The 15,788-nt window shown below is 41.5% G+C and overlaps 2 protein-coding genes across 7 annotated transcripts in view; one reads left to right on the top strand and one right to left on the bottom strand.

The window, feature by feature from the left end:
• The window catches only part of DOCK1 (dedicator of cytokinesis 1), a 314,587-nt gene that overhangs the window by 182,095 nt on the left and 116,704 nt on the right, over nt 1-15,788 (bottom strand). The gene's annotated exons all lie outside the window — the stretch shown is intronic.
• The window catches only part of INSYN2A (inhibitory synaptic factor 2A), a 50,288-nt gene that overhangs the window by 22,750 nt on the left and 11,750 nt on the right, over nt 1-15,788 (top strand). For both annotated transcript variants that reach the window (XR_015706485.1, XM_087765719.1), the window contains one exon: nt 13,264-13,335. Coding sequence is in view for 1 of the 2 variants with exons in the window: in XM_087765719.1 (XP_087621845.1) it covers nt 13,264-13,335 (72 nt within the window). In the remaining variant the exon portion in view is untranslated. Of the gene's footprint in view, nt 1-13,263; nt 13,336-15,788 lie in introns of those variants that run through there.

Here is a 15,788-nt window from a genome sequence, read left to right as displayed (position 1 = left end):
CCTGTTTCCTAATGGAGACTGTTTCAATACCTACTGTCAGTCCACATGAGCACCCTTGCGCTCTCTGATTTAAAATTCTCAGTAACCCCAAATGAAAGCTGATTATCTAAGATCGATCATGGAAAGACCCAGTATCATTCAAGGTGAAAGATCCAGCATCACCCAAGGTTTAACCTCATATTACACTTTTTCTGAATTAGATCACTAAAAACCAATCTGGAGTTAGATCTACAGGGGCAGGTAACATGAGTATTGCATAGACCCTCAAAACTTGATGAGATTTATATTTTGGATAGGATTTTCATTAGAGTTGGACAAATTTATTCTGTTGCTCATAATCAAAGCTGCAGATCAAATTGTCAGAGTGGATAAAAAGGGCAAACTTTCACAGTTCACAGACATTCCTGGAACATATGTCGTAGGTATTCAGAGTACCCAGATACTCTAACATTTAAGATAAAGAGCACGGTCATAGCTAGCTTACAGCTACCAAACATCCTTTGTTAGGAACATAGTGGTAGGAGGTTTTGAACAAGCAAATGCTGATCAACAAAAATGAAAAGTGAACTGTTAGGAACATCCAGTAGGTGGAATAAACATGAAACAACGAAAAAAAGAAACATCACCTTTTTAACAAAGTTACTTGATCTTAATGCTTACTCTGTTTTCTCAAAAATTTACTCTAGGAACGTTCTGAGTCTCAGAAAATACAACTTATTTTGCTAATATATTCCAGCTATTTATCTGCCTATACTATACAGGCACAATTCAAAGAAAAAGTATTTGAGGTATTCAGAAAAATAATTTGATTTATATCTAGTTGCTATGCAATAGACTTTAAAAACAAGAGGAAATATCATTCACCGCCCTGCCTCCCCATTTCAGCAGGGTTCAGCAGCACTTCAGGCTCTGAAGTGAAATTAAGATTCAAGACTTTTCCATCAGATTGGCTGCAGTGACACAAAGTTACAATAAAAGCAAACTTCCACGATTTAAATCTGGAAATACTGTTGAAGTCTTATAGTGAATGATTCAAAAAAGTGTAAGCAGACTACGTTCTTGCTAAATATATCCATATGAATTACCGCAGATCATAGGGGAAGCTTTTCCAACTGTCACCGAGCTGTCCAAATTACATACCTGCAAGGAGAGTTTTTCTGCTAAATCAGTCTTGTAAAGACGATGTTATTTAGGTACTGAATTACCAGTTTTCACTTTACACAATTAGAGTAATCCTTTAACAACTGCATTTTGACTGTCGGTAGTATTAGAATCCAAAGAGACAGAGCAATGAGCCAGGTACCTATGCAGTCATGTAAAAATGAGACAAAATGAGCTTTATAGTGTCAAATTTCTCACGGCTCTTCGTTCGCCAAGAGATTAATCCCCCGATTTCTAATTGACACCTACTTCTGAGCCCTTGCGCTTACACAAAGATATACTTACCTCTTATCCTGACTGGGGAAAAATGGATTTTGACTGGACAATTTTAGGAAGACGACTTGTCTGCAGAGGGGCGTTTTGGTTTTAAACTATTGAGACTCCCTGCTACCCCAGTTCCAGAATTAAGGCATAAATACGCAATTCAGTCTTAAGAAAGCTCCTGTGCAACACATTCAGGGAACTGAGGGTAAGCAAGCATTGGAGACGATGAAGAGTTTGAGCTGGATGCAAATATCTGTGGACTGTTTCAGAAACCGGAGGGAAACACTTTCTAAGGGAGGAACTCCTAGGCACTTGTCTGTCCGTCCTCCCTGCTGCCACCCCGGCGTCACTGCCGGCTGCTTTCTTTAATTACAGGCCCAGGAACTGGTCTCAGCTCAGACCTTGAAAAAACTAAGGTGGTCTACACTGTTCCGTAGCTCTTAATGGCTTCACTTTGAGCTTTGCAAATAGAGAGGGATTTTGAAGGTAGATGAGTAAATAGATAACCAAGTTAAAATACGCAGAGCAGTCCAACGCAGGGGCACGGGCACGTATTCCCTGTCTGCAGTCAGCACTAGGTTACTCTTCCCTATCACTGAACCATTTTTTCCATGTTATAAGCAAACACTTAGAAAAGCAGCGGTTTCAAAGAATGCTTAAGTGAAATTGGGACAATTCTGAACTCTTTGTGACAGCTTATTGTCATGGTTTGGTTTTGCATCGCATGGATCAGCAGCATAGGGATCGGCTGTGTCACAGGTCAACCAAGAGGGGAAACTGCCATTCAGAGGGAGACTGGAAATCTCTCCAAACATATCCAGCTGGGCTTAGTCCTCTTTTACTAGTAAGATGATGATGGAGGACGTTTTTCACCACATCACTTGCTGCATGAACAAACCAGAAGAGGACAGACAGCACTGTACCGGGTACACTACAGTTTTTTTCTCTTGCTTCCAATATGCTGAGAAAATGCGATAGAAGCTGAGTGTGGTCTAATAATTCATCAGCATGAGAGACTGGATGTAGAGATGAGCAGAGGTATTTTGCCATTAACAAGGCAATTTACACTCCGGAATAGTTCAACCTGGCATGACTTAGGTCATTTCTTTGGTAAATGCGAAGAGATTTGTTTACTTCATTATCATCCATACAAGCTCAGAAAAAATTCCCAGGGACGAGACTTTCTGAGCATCTGCGTACAAAGCTCAAGCAAATGCCGAACGGCTGCTCTACCTATTCTCCTGCACTGCAGTGAAGTCTCAAACTACCATTATTTAAGGAAATCGGAAAATAGAAGGTACTGAGACTTGCAAAGAGTTATTCGAGCTGCCACGAGAGAGTTCCGCACTTCCAGGGTCCTTCCTGCTGTTTTTTTTCTCCATACAATTCCCCATCCTTCTTGCAAGTACCACACAATCAGCAAGATCAGTGGCCAGCAACCGTACTCCCTATTCTCAATTTTATGCTACTGCATAATATTTAGAATTTTAAACAAGCTCTTTGGCGTGCATATAGTATGGCTGATGTAGTTATTATTGTAAGCCGGTATAGGCTTATGTATGTAATGCACACAGAGTATTGGAGCTTGCACTGAAATCTCAATCACTTTGAAATTCTGAAAAAATACCACAGACTTATTTCTCCTATCTTCCCTCCGTTATAGAAACAACGCCTGTTAGCAGCCGCCTTAATTTAAAAGTCCGAGTCAAGCAAAATCCAAGGTGTTGTTCACCTGTAAACGCATTATTAGTTCATACCTATGAAATACCCTTTGGTCTGATCGCTTGAGAGCCTTTCATTTGCATTAGAACCGTGCAGTTATGAATCTCTGCTGTGGCTGACGAAGGGCAAGCCACGGCGCAGGGAGCTGAATCATCGCTCGGTAGTTGAGAAACAATTCAGCTCCGGGTAGGAGCAACAGGGAGGTGTGAGGCAGGGATTTTTGCCTGATGACCACACCGCTGAAGACATCGCTCCAGCTAGTCCCAAAAATTACATGTAGAAGAAATTAATTTTAAAATTAGGTGGATTTGGGGGTGGAAGAGGAACGTAACACGCTCCGAAGCTGCTGTAGAAAGACGGGTGCAGCAGACCTGATGATGAGCTGTGGGTTATCCAAGTAAGGATGCTCCGAAGTCAGGAGCAAGTCACCGTAAAGAGATTTCGAGTGCAAGGGGTAAAGAGAGAGACCGCATCTTAGCGTAACTTCCCTGAAACCTGCTGCAAGTGTCTGGCCTAAGAACGATACGCCAGCGATGGAGTTGCTACTCAGCTAGAGCAAACAAATTCCCTGAGTTGTTATTAATACAAAGAGTTGACATTTTAATTATCCTCCTGATTTTCCTGATGAGACAACAGGGGCACAGATATTCAAGAGAGACGCTAGACCTCGTATGCACCTAATTCCTGTAAGATTTTGTGCTTTCACTTGAAATACATTTTAATTCTCTCCATTCTCAGGGGGTTTTTTTAAATCACTTGACAGCCCTATTAAAATATATATTTTTTTTTAAAACCCTTCACTCCCTGACTAACCTGAGTATAACACAAAATGTATTTACGGGGCGAAAGCACTTGAATTGCTGTCTTGGGAGTCATGCCATACGCCCACAGTGCAAATACCTCAAAAAGAAAATTAGTCATCTGCTTCCAACTGTCAGGATTCAGTAAAAGACAACAAACTACTGTCTTGGAAACAGTCTGAAAAATCTCACCACTGAGCTTCTGTACATTTCAAAGTATTCTCAGAAACCAAATTAATAATATCAGCCCTGTAATAACAACAGATCGGGAAAAAAGTGGAAAAAAGATTCTGATATTCTTTTAGAGCATCAGAGGATTTCTGCTTTCATCCTCTGCCATCACTTAAAGTAACCTTTCAAAAATGAGTTAGTGAATTTGTGCAGTGTTTCTTTTGCCTTTTTTTTTGTGCACGTTAAAACATACTTGTACCCAGTATGACAGCTAGGGTCTTCCCCGCTATTTTGATGGCAGCCAGAGGCCGCCTGGTCACGCTCGCGGATCGGCACGGACCGATCCCTGCTCCCTCCAACCGCGCCGCTGCGCGGCCGCCCAGCCTGCGGGCTGCCTCCCACGCTCCCTGCAGCTCCTGGGCTGTCGTTTTCCTCAGAGAGAGGAAAACTGTATTCATTAAGGTTTAGTTAATCCTCACATAGTAACTACTTAAAGAAAACCACCCCACTGATGTTGACCGTCAGGGATCTAAGCTGAGAAGGAAAGGATAATGTTGTGTCCAAGTTCACAGTGCCCCGGCACGGTGACGTTCAGGTCTGGGCACGTAGCTGGTATTGCTTAGACCTGTGCGGCTCTCCGCGAGTTCTCCCCAGCTCCCAGAGCACCCCAGAAGCAAACTGGCTTGTGCTTGAGCTCTGTACCATAGGATTTCTGCACATCTGCTCCAGTGCACAGGCGCTGGGCTCTGCTGCAGCTGCTAAGTCTGTTGACGGTTCCCAGAAAAGCGGCGCTGGTAACTTCAGACCAGCACGGGAAAGAACCACTGTGAAGGCAGATCCTGACTACAAGTCCACCTGACTTTGCTAAGCGAGTCGGGCACTGGCTTCCAGCTGGCTGGATCTGCTACAGGTACGAGACAGCTCCACAGCCCTTCTTGGGTCTCTGCAAAGAGCTACAGCGCAGTAACAAAGAGCTGGCTGCTACTCGTAACCGTAACGCAACCAACCTATTGCACATAGAATTAAGCTAACACAAGACAACCGACCCTGATCCAGGGCGCACTGAGGCACCGCTCTCCAGCTGCTCCGCACAGTCCAAGGACTTCCACAGCGCTGGTGGAGCTAGCCCCTGCCTTGTCACATAAAGGGGAACTGATCCGCTCCAACACAAGTACAGGGCCCATGTTTGCCGGGAGAGACACCAAGGATGTTCCCAGGGCTTGTACTGGGGAACTAACTAAGCAATGCCAACAACCACCAGGGAAAAAAGAAAAATCTGTAGGTGAAAGCCAAGGAGATTGAAAAAAAGGGAAAAAAAAAAAAAATAACGAAGCACCAAAACCCAACATACCTCTGAAAAGCATGAAACAATTCAATGTTTGCATCCAGCTGTAGACATCAAACAAAAAAAGCTTCAAGACAACTGCTCAAAGCACAACACTGTTCTTGATTTTTATCGGGCTGTACGGCTATCATCTATAAATGAAAACTGCTAATTGGTTAATTATGAATGTAATGAAAGCACAAGCAGCAGTAACGCTGAAACCATTTTTCTACTGGTATACTGGGCAAGTGGTTTTTCAGAACCCCTTTATATAAGCCAAAGGCGGAACCAAGGGGCTTTATGTCTGTACTTACCTGCTGGTCTGACAGCAGAATATAAGTTCTCAAGGGAACCAGAGGCAGATATAATCCAACAGAAACATGATTTTGCTGATAGAAATGCGTTTATATGAGGCTTTCCATCCAACTAGAATGGCAAATCTTTCCTAGGTTAGACTAAACCTATATGGCTAAGCGGGATTTATTTTAACCCGCAAAACACATACAAGTGATTTTCTGCAGTTTACAGAGCTAAAACGTGACTTGTCCAAGTCATAAGGACAACTAAAATACACATGACATAATGAAGTCATCTTATTCTGCCAAAAGGCAAATTACGTTAATACTAAGTATGGATAATTTTCTCTTGCAGCAGTTATTAGCAGTATTAGCTCTGTAATACTTTACAGTAGGAAACAAAGGTTTTAGGAAGTTCTGCACCAGACTATATATTTTTAAACCATTATTCTGTAAAGACAGATAACATTAGCATGTTTAACTAGCTATGCTATAACCAGTCCCAGCGGGACTAGGCCGTGCATCACAATATAATACCCATATATACAAAGGCTTAAGGGGAACCATGGCCTACACTTCCTCAGCTATTTGGCGCGGCCAGAACTGTCACTTCAAAACCACTTCAAAGGCCCACTGCCTTCTTAAGATAATTTGTTTCACTATATTTTAATAAAAACATCAACAACAACAAAAAATTCTTCAAGTCTGTTTATCCTCCTCATTGGTGGTAACACATCAAAAGTGTGATGAACATCAATATCATCTAAAGAGCGTACCCATCAGAGCATAAACACGCTCTGAAGCACAGCCACTTCTGTAAAATCATGCCATTAAGTAACTCAATTAATATGAAGTATTCACTACATCCCAGCAGATCAGGGGAGACATCCAGATGTAACACATCTATCCTTCCAAATGGCTTTGTAAGCTTTTTTTCTTCGTTTTTAATAGACATCCAGGATACTTGAATTAGTGCCCCCTCACTAGCTACCTACTGAACAATAGTAAAAAAATCAGCATATATAGACCTAAGCTTCCCTCTCAGCTCAATGGGGTCTCTAATTTATACAAGCAAAAAACTACTCAAATGCGAAGAAGATTTTGATGTTACAGTTGGTATTTTCAAAAAAAGCCTCAAGCAGGTGCATGAATTCTGCATTTCACAGGGACTTAGAAGGTGTAATTCCCTTAGGCTGCTCTGAAAATTGCAGCCTATTATTAGTTACTGCCAGTCCGTGTCAGCAAAACGGTTGCTCTTCATTATAATATTTTAATACTTGGAAGTGTTAATTGAGGTTAAGCTCAGGTTGTGCCAAGAATGCTAAGAGAAATGCAATAAAACGAAAGCCTTCTGAAAATAATATGTAACGTAGATAGCAAGCATATGCGAAAAACTGAGTATGGAGATGAGACATCCTTCCCAAGGTGACACAGCCGACTGGAGGCAGGCATAGCACCACAGCTAACCTAGATCCAGCCTTCCTCCAGAACCTGACCGTGCAGCACCGCACGATGCACGAGACTGACCGTGCCCATCTGCGTACATCCGTATGAGAACGGAAAATACAAGATGTAAGGTATCAAAGAAGGAAGCTATTGGAGTAATGACGACTTCTTAGTGTGTATCAAAACACGTTAGATGCTAAAGTGCTATGAAATACAGAAATAACAGGAAAACATTCCAGTATAGGCATTCAGTTCCCTTCTTGCAGATCAGCATGCATCCCATCAAACCAGGAATGAACAGTGCCATGTTTACTTTGCTATACTGGCAGGATTTAAAAAAATAAAACAAAACAAGAACCAAACACAAACAAACAAACAAAACCCACAAAACAAAAAAAACCCCCACACTTACTCAAGTCTATTTTTTGTTATTTTTGGAAAAGAAACCATAACGTAGTACAGGTTCTAGCTAATTACCCAGAAAGCAACCTAATTAAACCAAGAAATTTCCTTCAGCATCAACAAGATAAATATTTTTCCAAATATAAACATCTTTCCTACTCTGATCACTGAGGAAAAAACGGGGAGTTGCTGATTGGTAGGGGAAGGGGCTAGGTTTGATGGGGTCTTATTCATGGAAGTCAGAAGTAGATGTCAAGAATGAACTTGCGGTAGAAGGCAAAGATGCCAAGTGCTCCCCTCTGACTGCACCTCACACATTAATACCAGCAGATTCCAAATGTTGCATCTTGTAGGAGGCCTGAAGTGAGCAGTCCACGCTGCAGCACAAACATGCAAAACTCCGCATCGAAGAGCCCACAGGAGCACCCAATGGACCGCACGATGCGAGGAGAGCCAGGAGGAGGTCGGGAGACAGAGATGACAACCAAGAGGGCAAAATCAACAGCCTCTTGCTCAACATTCACAATTTTTGGTCTCGCCTCAGTACCAAAAATATAACTAGATCTCAATTTCACTTGAAGGCTGATGGACTTTCTTCTTCCTGAGAGTGAGTAGGCATTACGGGCACATCCACACCTCGAAGCAGCAGCAGAGCAGGGGTGCCCCAGCTTACACAGCAGAGGGCTCAGCACCACCTCGTCGTGATCGAGTTTAACCTTCTTGAAGAATGGGTGAAAAAAGGGAGAGACTGAAGCAAGTTATAAAATGTAATACTACTTACACTTAAATCAATGAGCCATTCCCAAAATCAAGATGTTAAGATTGGTAAAATGAGCTGCAAGGCTTAATACTGAGATTATTTTTACGTGAAGTGCTTTGCCCGCAGGAGTCATAGCTTGGGGGGAACTCCCGGCTCCCAGGCATCTCACTCAGTACGAAGTGAAATACTCCACTTTGGATCTAAAATAGACCAAAGCCAACTTTCATTTCTCTAAAAAGAAAACAAATTTTCTGTAGGAATCTTTGTTTTGTGAAAAACTTCACATTTTACAGGATTTACTCATACAGAAAAACACTGACTAGTTTACCAGTGAAGAAAAAAGTTACTAGATTTTAGCCTGAGTTCTTCTACACTAAAATTAAAAAATTATTTTTAAGAGGAGGGGAAAAAGTAGCTTATCCAAAATACTCCATCTCTCGAGGAAAGCATAACCCCCCAGAACTCTGCTCTCCTGAGCGCGGTATCCAGGCTGGGCTCGCAAACTGGTTTAGCCGTTAACACTGATGGGAAGCTCTGTTTTTCGGTGAGTCTGCACTGCAGATCAACCTCGCTGCCTAAGATTTACAGGGAAACGCTATGCCAACAGTACGGTCTTTGCTGGCATGAAGTAGATTAATTCCATGCAAGTGTTTATGTAGATAATTATGTGAAAACAAGAAAGTGAAAGTCTAAAGCCCTGGGGTATCAACAACAGAATTCTTTCATGAAGAGTTTAATTTATATAGAAATAATTGAATTTATAGTGTACTAACACTCACACAACACAGTCCTGGCTAAAGAGCTATCAAACTGCCTTCTGGAAACCAAACACCGTGACGCCAGGTAGCGTGCTCCGGGCTTACAAAGCAGTCTAACTAACAGGGTGGTTCAGGGAAGGCAACACGACTAAATCCGTAGTCTGAAAGGAAGACCAATCTCTGAAAAGCTGAACGTATTCAACATGGAAAACGATGCTTTAAGAAAAGTTCATCATAAATTACATCTGACTAGAAAAAAAAAAAATGTATCACCGTAAACAGTTCAGTTTGTGAATGACGGTGATGCTAGAACCAAGCACTGCTGAAAGTGTAAGCTGAGAAATCAGTATTTCAAACTGATCACCCAAACAGCACATAGTTTTTAAATACTTACATCAAAGGACCACTTTTGTCAGCTTAACGAGTCTGCCTTATACCATCAACTAGGAAATACGTTTTTAAAGTATTTGAAAGTCTGGAATTACTGGGCATTTAAAGATCATCATATGCCTTAGAAACTAATTTAAATGAAATACTGAAAACTCAATTTTCAGAAAGACAGTTTATTAACCTAAAGTGTATATGATAGCTTATTTTTAATAAGATATCAAAACCACCGCCAGTTATGGCAGCAGGACTATAGCTCATGACTGAACTGGCGCACCCACGTTAAGACCAAATACAGCATGGCTCTTGCTAAGTAAGCCATCAGCCTCCCAGCGGTCGGTGAGTCTAGCACAACTAAAATCCTACTGTTTTGTTAAGATGGGTGTGGTGCTGGTGGGAACTGGCTGGTGAACCATCATAGTAACTAAGGTAGCGACCCTACCCGTACGTCTGTTTTACGGGTGTGAGCATGCAGGGCAGCTAAGGATTCAGAGACACATCTGTATGATTTTTAATACTGCAATATGTTTATTTGGGCATTTAATCCCATATGACTTCTTGCTGGAGCGTTTCTACGTTCTGCGCCAGACTGAGTGGGCTAGCGCTGGGATACGCCACCGCTGCAGATCTGTCCCGGGGGCTCTGATTTATCCCTCCTCTTCTCCGCTCGAGGGTTTTAGCACACACAGGAATACTCCTCATCCTCCCTTCTCTTTCAAGCAAAAGATTCTCACCTTTTCCCAGTCCCACAGTGAAAGCCATGGTTCTCAAACACCCCAGTTAGGGGGGCGAATAAATAAATTAGAATTAAAAATAAAAAAATAAAAATAAAAATAAAAATAAAAATAAAAATAAAAATAAAAATAAATAAAAATAAAAATAAAAATAAAAATAAAAATAAAAATAAAAATAAAAATAAAAATAAAAATAAAGACTTGTCAAGATTCACTGTAAACAGATGACCTGGCCACCTCGCTTTTACAGCTGCCGCCAGAAACCTCGCTCTGTTAGAGCGAATCCCTCAACGCACCAGGCACGTCCCTAAAACACAACCAACCATCTTCCTAAGGAACTTCCCAAGTAAGAAGATGTCGCTGTCGCTCTTTGTCACTGGGCTTATCTCACAGTAATCCAGGATCACGGGGACAGGTCTTAGCAGGATAAATAACGTGGATGCTACAGTCGGCTTTCATAAACACTGGACTTTGCAAAACTCATTAAAAAACCCTTATTATTAAATTATTTCTTAAACAGCAGAGCGGAGAGGCAGGCCAAACGTGAACAGCAGGGACCCTGCAGCACTGTGCAGAAACAGGAGAGACCGGCAGAGGAGGAGGCGGTTAGTCTACGAGCCAGATAACTCACCGTGCCTTTGAACGGTGGTTCGCAGGCGTACAAAGATGAATGAAAATGTCCCAACTGGGAACTAATGAGAAAAAACCACCAACCTGGCACCCAGCACACTGTGTTTATGTCTTTACCTATGAAGAGGCACTCAGACGACGGTGCTGTGTTCCTCTGAAGGTGATTATTAACTACCCTTAACGTCCTCAGTAAATAAAGGCTTTCATCAACTGATCCGTAAACTTTAAATGTTTTATCTTTAGTAAGAGTTTTTAGTATTTGATCAATAGCTTGGAAGAAACATTGTACAAGTCCAAGTTTAACAGTGTGGCAACAATTTGAATGTCGACTTCCGAAAGATTTTACAAGGGGAATTGAAAAACAGATACTACTTCACCCCTTTTAGAGAGCATAAGAAGTAAGTATAATCAAGTATAAACCAGTACTGGTTTTCTCCCATAAGGAATAGTCCATAATATAGACATTCTGCTTTGTAGAAGTTCTTTTGCACATCTGGCTTCGCTGTTGTGTTAAAATTTAGCAGTCTAGGTAATTTGAGTATGTTCCTCTGAATAAGAAGTACTTCTGAGGCCACTGACTTACTACTTGATATCAACTTTCAAATCCACAGCGTTCCAAGCCCTCTTCAAATAACAAACAACCACCAGAGCAGCAAGAACTCTACCTTGCATTTTGCTTTCAGAAGGTGAAAAAGTCTTTATTATAAAAGTCGTTTGACCCCACTACGACCTGCTGCCTGTGCTACCGCTGTGCCAAGGAGCTGTGCTCACAGCCCCAGAGCACTTTGCCCTGAGGCCGCCCCGAAGGATTGATCATCAGAGTGATCAGAGTGGAAGGAGAAATGTCACCTGTGAGGACAAGCTTGGTCTAACAAACTTCAGGGTCACCCTCTGCCTTCAAGTTCACACCAGTAAATTTCTTTCTCAAAGGTGTACATTTATATAAAATATGTAAGTAATGTAATAAAACTTTTAAACCAATATTCAAACCTTTAAAATAGTAAAGAAAAGTGACACAGGACCAGATGATAATTTTCAAATTAAACAGTATGTTCACTAAGATAAATAAATAGCCTTTACAAAATAGCATTTACAAAATGCTGATTTTCTCTCTTAGGGACAGGCACATTAAACAGTTTGTGTATCATCATTTCCCAATAACACTTTATAGGTTTTATATTTTGTCACATAAAAATTAAGTCAACGTTTTTGCAAATGCTGGATTTTTCATTATTGTTACGCTGTCGGGGAAGCAGAGAGAAAGGTGCTCGGTCCCCGCGGCAAGGACGGCTAAGGGAGGGACGGCGCGGAGATGCCGCTGCTAAGCCAAGCGAACCCCAAACGGTGTGAGGTCAGTCAGCTGGACTGCTTGGGTAGGGGAGGTCACGGGCTTCGGGGCAGAACCTGGCTTCGCGAGCATTCCCTTCAGCCATCCTGAAAAGGTCTACTTTCTGCGGCTTTAACTTCCACAGATGAGGTATGAACCCATTTCTTTCAAAAACAACTATGAAGAAACTTCGCAGGTACTAGCCTGTATTTTACACAAACTCAAAATAACTTTAAAAGATCCTAAGTTTGTGATTTTACAAAAAAAGGAAGTACTACTACATAAATATTAACTTAGTAATTTTCATTTTAAACTTTTTAATCTAATTTATTTATTCTAATGAAGTTTCTACGTACAAAAGAAGTACTTGCATACCTTAAAAAACCCTTTTTAATTCAAATTCAAGTCAGAAACAATACATGGTTAAGTTAAGAGACACTGCTGTAACAGACTTCACAGTGTGAGAAAGGATAGGGGCAGGCTAGGGGAGCACAGGGAATGCTAGTTAAATGGCATTTTCTTCCTTTTAAGACATAAACATCCTTACAACAAGATCTTCAGACCTCATTGCTGAAGGACAAAATTCCTAAATAGATGCCATTTTCCAGCATTACATGCTACACATCCACTAGTAACTAGGAAAAGCCTCGTATATTTGAGAGAGCAGAAAAAACCCCCAGCACACCAGCACTGTCTTGTCGGTGGGAACTGTACACGTGGCTCTACCGTGATGGTTCATCACTTTGGTACAGAGAAGCTTTTGGCAGAAGGAGGTTCACGTAACTTGGTTTCCTTATTGTTTTCCCTTTTAATTTACAGAAGTATAACAGAAATAAATCTTTTATTTTCTCCTTGCAGTCATTAAAGACTCATTTTCCAAAATCACATCATCTTCCCATTGTTCAGTGAAGCCGAATATGCTATTTTTGATCCTGTTTTCCCAATGGCTAGATTTTTATATTCAATATTAAAGTTTAAAAACAAAAATCCTGAAGTTCTGATTTCTATGAAAAGTATATAGAAGGCAAAACCATGTTAAAATAAATTACTTTTTAATGACCTCGTGTTCTTGTCTTTGTAGGCTTTCATATCGGACTGGTCAAGACACGGCTAATTGCGACACATGCAGGAACAGTGCATGTATTATCTATAGGTAGGTTAAAAATACTAATATTCCCACTTTTTCCTGGGTGAAAGTAATGATCTATTCACTAATGCAAGATCAATTGTTAGCCCTCATTTTTCAACACCACAATGCCAGTTTAAGAACAGAAAATAAATTTAATATCACTAAATTAATGAAATTCAACAGACACCCGTTTCCAAGCCTAAAATTTTCAGTTCAGAAATAGATGATTATGGTCAGTACTAGTGCTGCAGCTTTTGGATGTGAAGTGTTACAAGGGGTGAGCTTCATTTTCACATAGCTAGAGAGATTTAGCATTTTCTGCCCAACAAGTCAACATACTTCAAATTTCTACAGCAGTAACAACTGGACTCAAAAAATGATTTTGACAGAGAGACTTTATAGCAAAGAGAACCCGATTCAATCTGGACAGTTTTATCAGTAAAATGAGATTGCTACCCAGGCTTTTATGTGCTTCCACATTAGCGAAGAAGTTTTAAAACATGCATGGCAAACACGTCCCGCCCAACACGAACTTGTTTAAATCAGGCATTTGCAGCCTTCACGCAACAGACAAGTGAAGACTTGCTGTACGTCTACAAAACGCTCCTTTAGCAGAGCTGCTGTGAAGGTGGACGGTTCTGCAAGGTGAATATAGGTTTGTTCATTACTGTCCAAGAGATAAAAAATTACAAACTGCTTAAAGGTTTTGTTAAAGATTATCAATACTTGCTACCACCTCTCCTTCAGGAGGAAACGCTTGGCGATTACTCACTAGAAACACATCAGGTGCAAAAGGTGAATGGATGCTGCTTTTTATTTCTCTAAAGCAGAGGTTCCCCTGCTAAAGGCTATCAGCCGAGAGACCCATTTTGGCATGTACTGCGTTATAGGGAAGGAACAACAGATAGGCGGTGGGCATGACATGGAGCCGTCCTGAGTCTGATGCTGTGTTTCATACTGACAGCTCAACTGTCCTCCTCCATTAGAGTCTTACAAAAACAACTGAGTATTTTTCATGAGTTGCAGGTAAGATGAAAACAAATGCATCTCACTATTAGAGTATTTCAGAACATCAGGCAATATAGTACAGGCGAAAATGTATCAAGATGACTATTAATTACAGTAAAGATACAAACTCAAATGAAGGTACAAGCGTTGGCAGGGTCTGAAAAGCACAGGATTTCCCCCTTCACCCCTTAATTCTCTATGTGGTCTCTGATTTAGGCAGAAGAACTGGAGGTATTTATACACTATCTCCTAGCTGCCTAGAAGTGGGGAAAGAAAAAAAAAAAAAAAAGGGGGGGGGTGGGGTGGAAAACTTCAACCTTCAACTCCATCTTTTCTACTTACCAGCTAACTAGAAAAGGGAACGATGCTGTTTCCGTGCAGGGGAAGGAACCAATTACTTTATCCATCCTTTAGAGCAATTTTCAGAAGCATATAAATAACCAAAGCCTACTGTGCCTCCCTTTTTCTGAGCTCACCCCTGTGCCATTTCTTGCTCAGGGCAACCTGGGAAGGTACAACATAGCACATTTCTATCTGGGAAATGATTTTTGTTTCATTAGCTGCAAAAATCCAATTGGACTTTTCTAAAAATATTGATTTCTAGTCAGCAGATTTAAAAGTTAAGGAACCTTCCAGTTTCTACCTCTTACACTCAGTGCAAATGAAATGAGTCCAGAAATGCAGATTGCAAGTGTTTGCCTGCCGAGACACTACCAGCGTAGCAGGCGGGTCGGGCCCTTCGGCATTGCCCACCAGAAGAGCCATGTGGACTGAAGCTGTCGGTGCTGGGCATTCGCCTCATGCAGCGTTTCCAGGGGAAGTTTTAGCGAAACCCAGCTCAGCTTTTTGACAGACGAGGAGAATATATGCTGCAGGCGAGACGTCTAAAACCAGAAGACAGCGCAAACCAGGGGAACTGTGAGAAGAGTGAATTACTAAGACAAGATTACTAAACCAGAAGGGATAAAAGAGAGATTCACTGCTAAAACTACCACTGCGTCAGACTTCTGCTCCTCCACAAGGCAAATACAGTACCGAAACCTCTGAAAGAAGTGCAGCCTTTCATTAGTAAGGATGCTAAAGCTACTCGTAAATCTAGATGCACTGATACACACCACACCTTTCCCAAGGGTTTGGATGACAAGTGCTGCACAGTGATTTCTCTCTAAGACAAAACCCCTTTTAGGAACAGAAATTAAAACCCAGAGGAAACCATTCAAGATGCACGGAAAACCTGGGTATCTGAGGGTGCTGGACCCTGCGAGCCGTCAGTAAACATCAGGTGTCAGCCCAGGAGGGTCATCCTGGCTGAGCTACTGCAGGCTCCACAGACTGCTTTTGCAACATGCTCCTGTTTGGGACCCGCCTCAGTCCTGAGCTCTTTTACCCCAGTAGTAGATAGGGGAGACCTAAGAAAAATATAATCAATGCCCTTATGGGTCAAATCAATACTTTCAGGAGAAAACCTT

The sequence above is a fragment of the Nipponia nippon genome, unplaced genomic scaffold (genome assembly GCF_047370975.1).
Source record: "Nipponia nippon isolate SJK-2023a ecotype South Korea unplaced genomic scaffold, ASM4737097v1 scaffold_3, whole genome shotgun sequence".
Taxonomy (NCBI): Eukaryota; Metazoa; Chordata; class Aves; order Pelecaniformes; family Threskiornithidae; genus Nipponia; species Nipponia nippon.
This window is presented reverse-complemented; position numbering and strand designations above follow the sequence as displayed.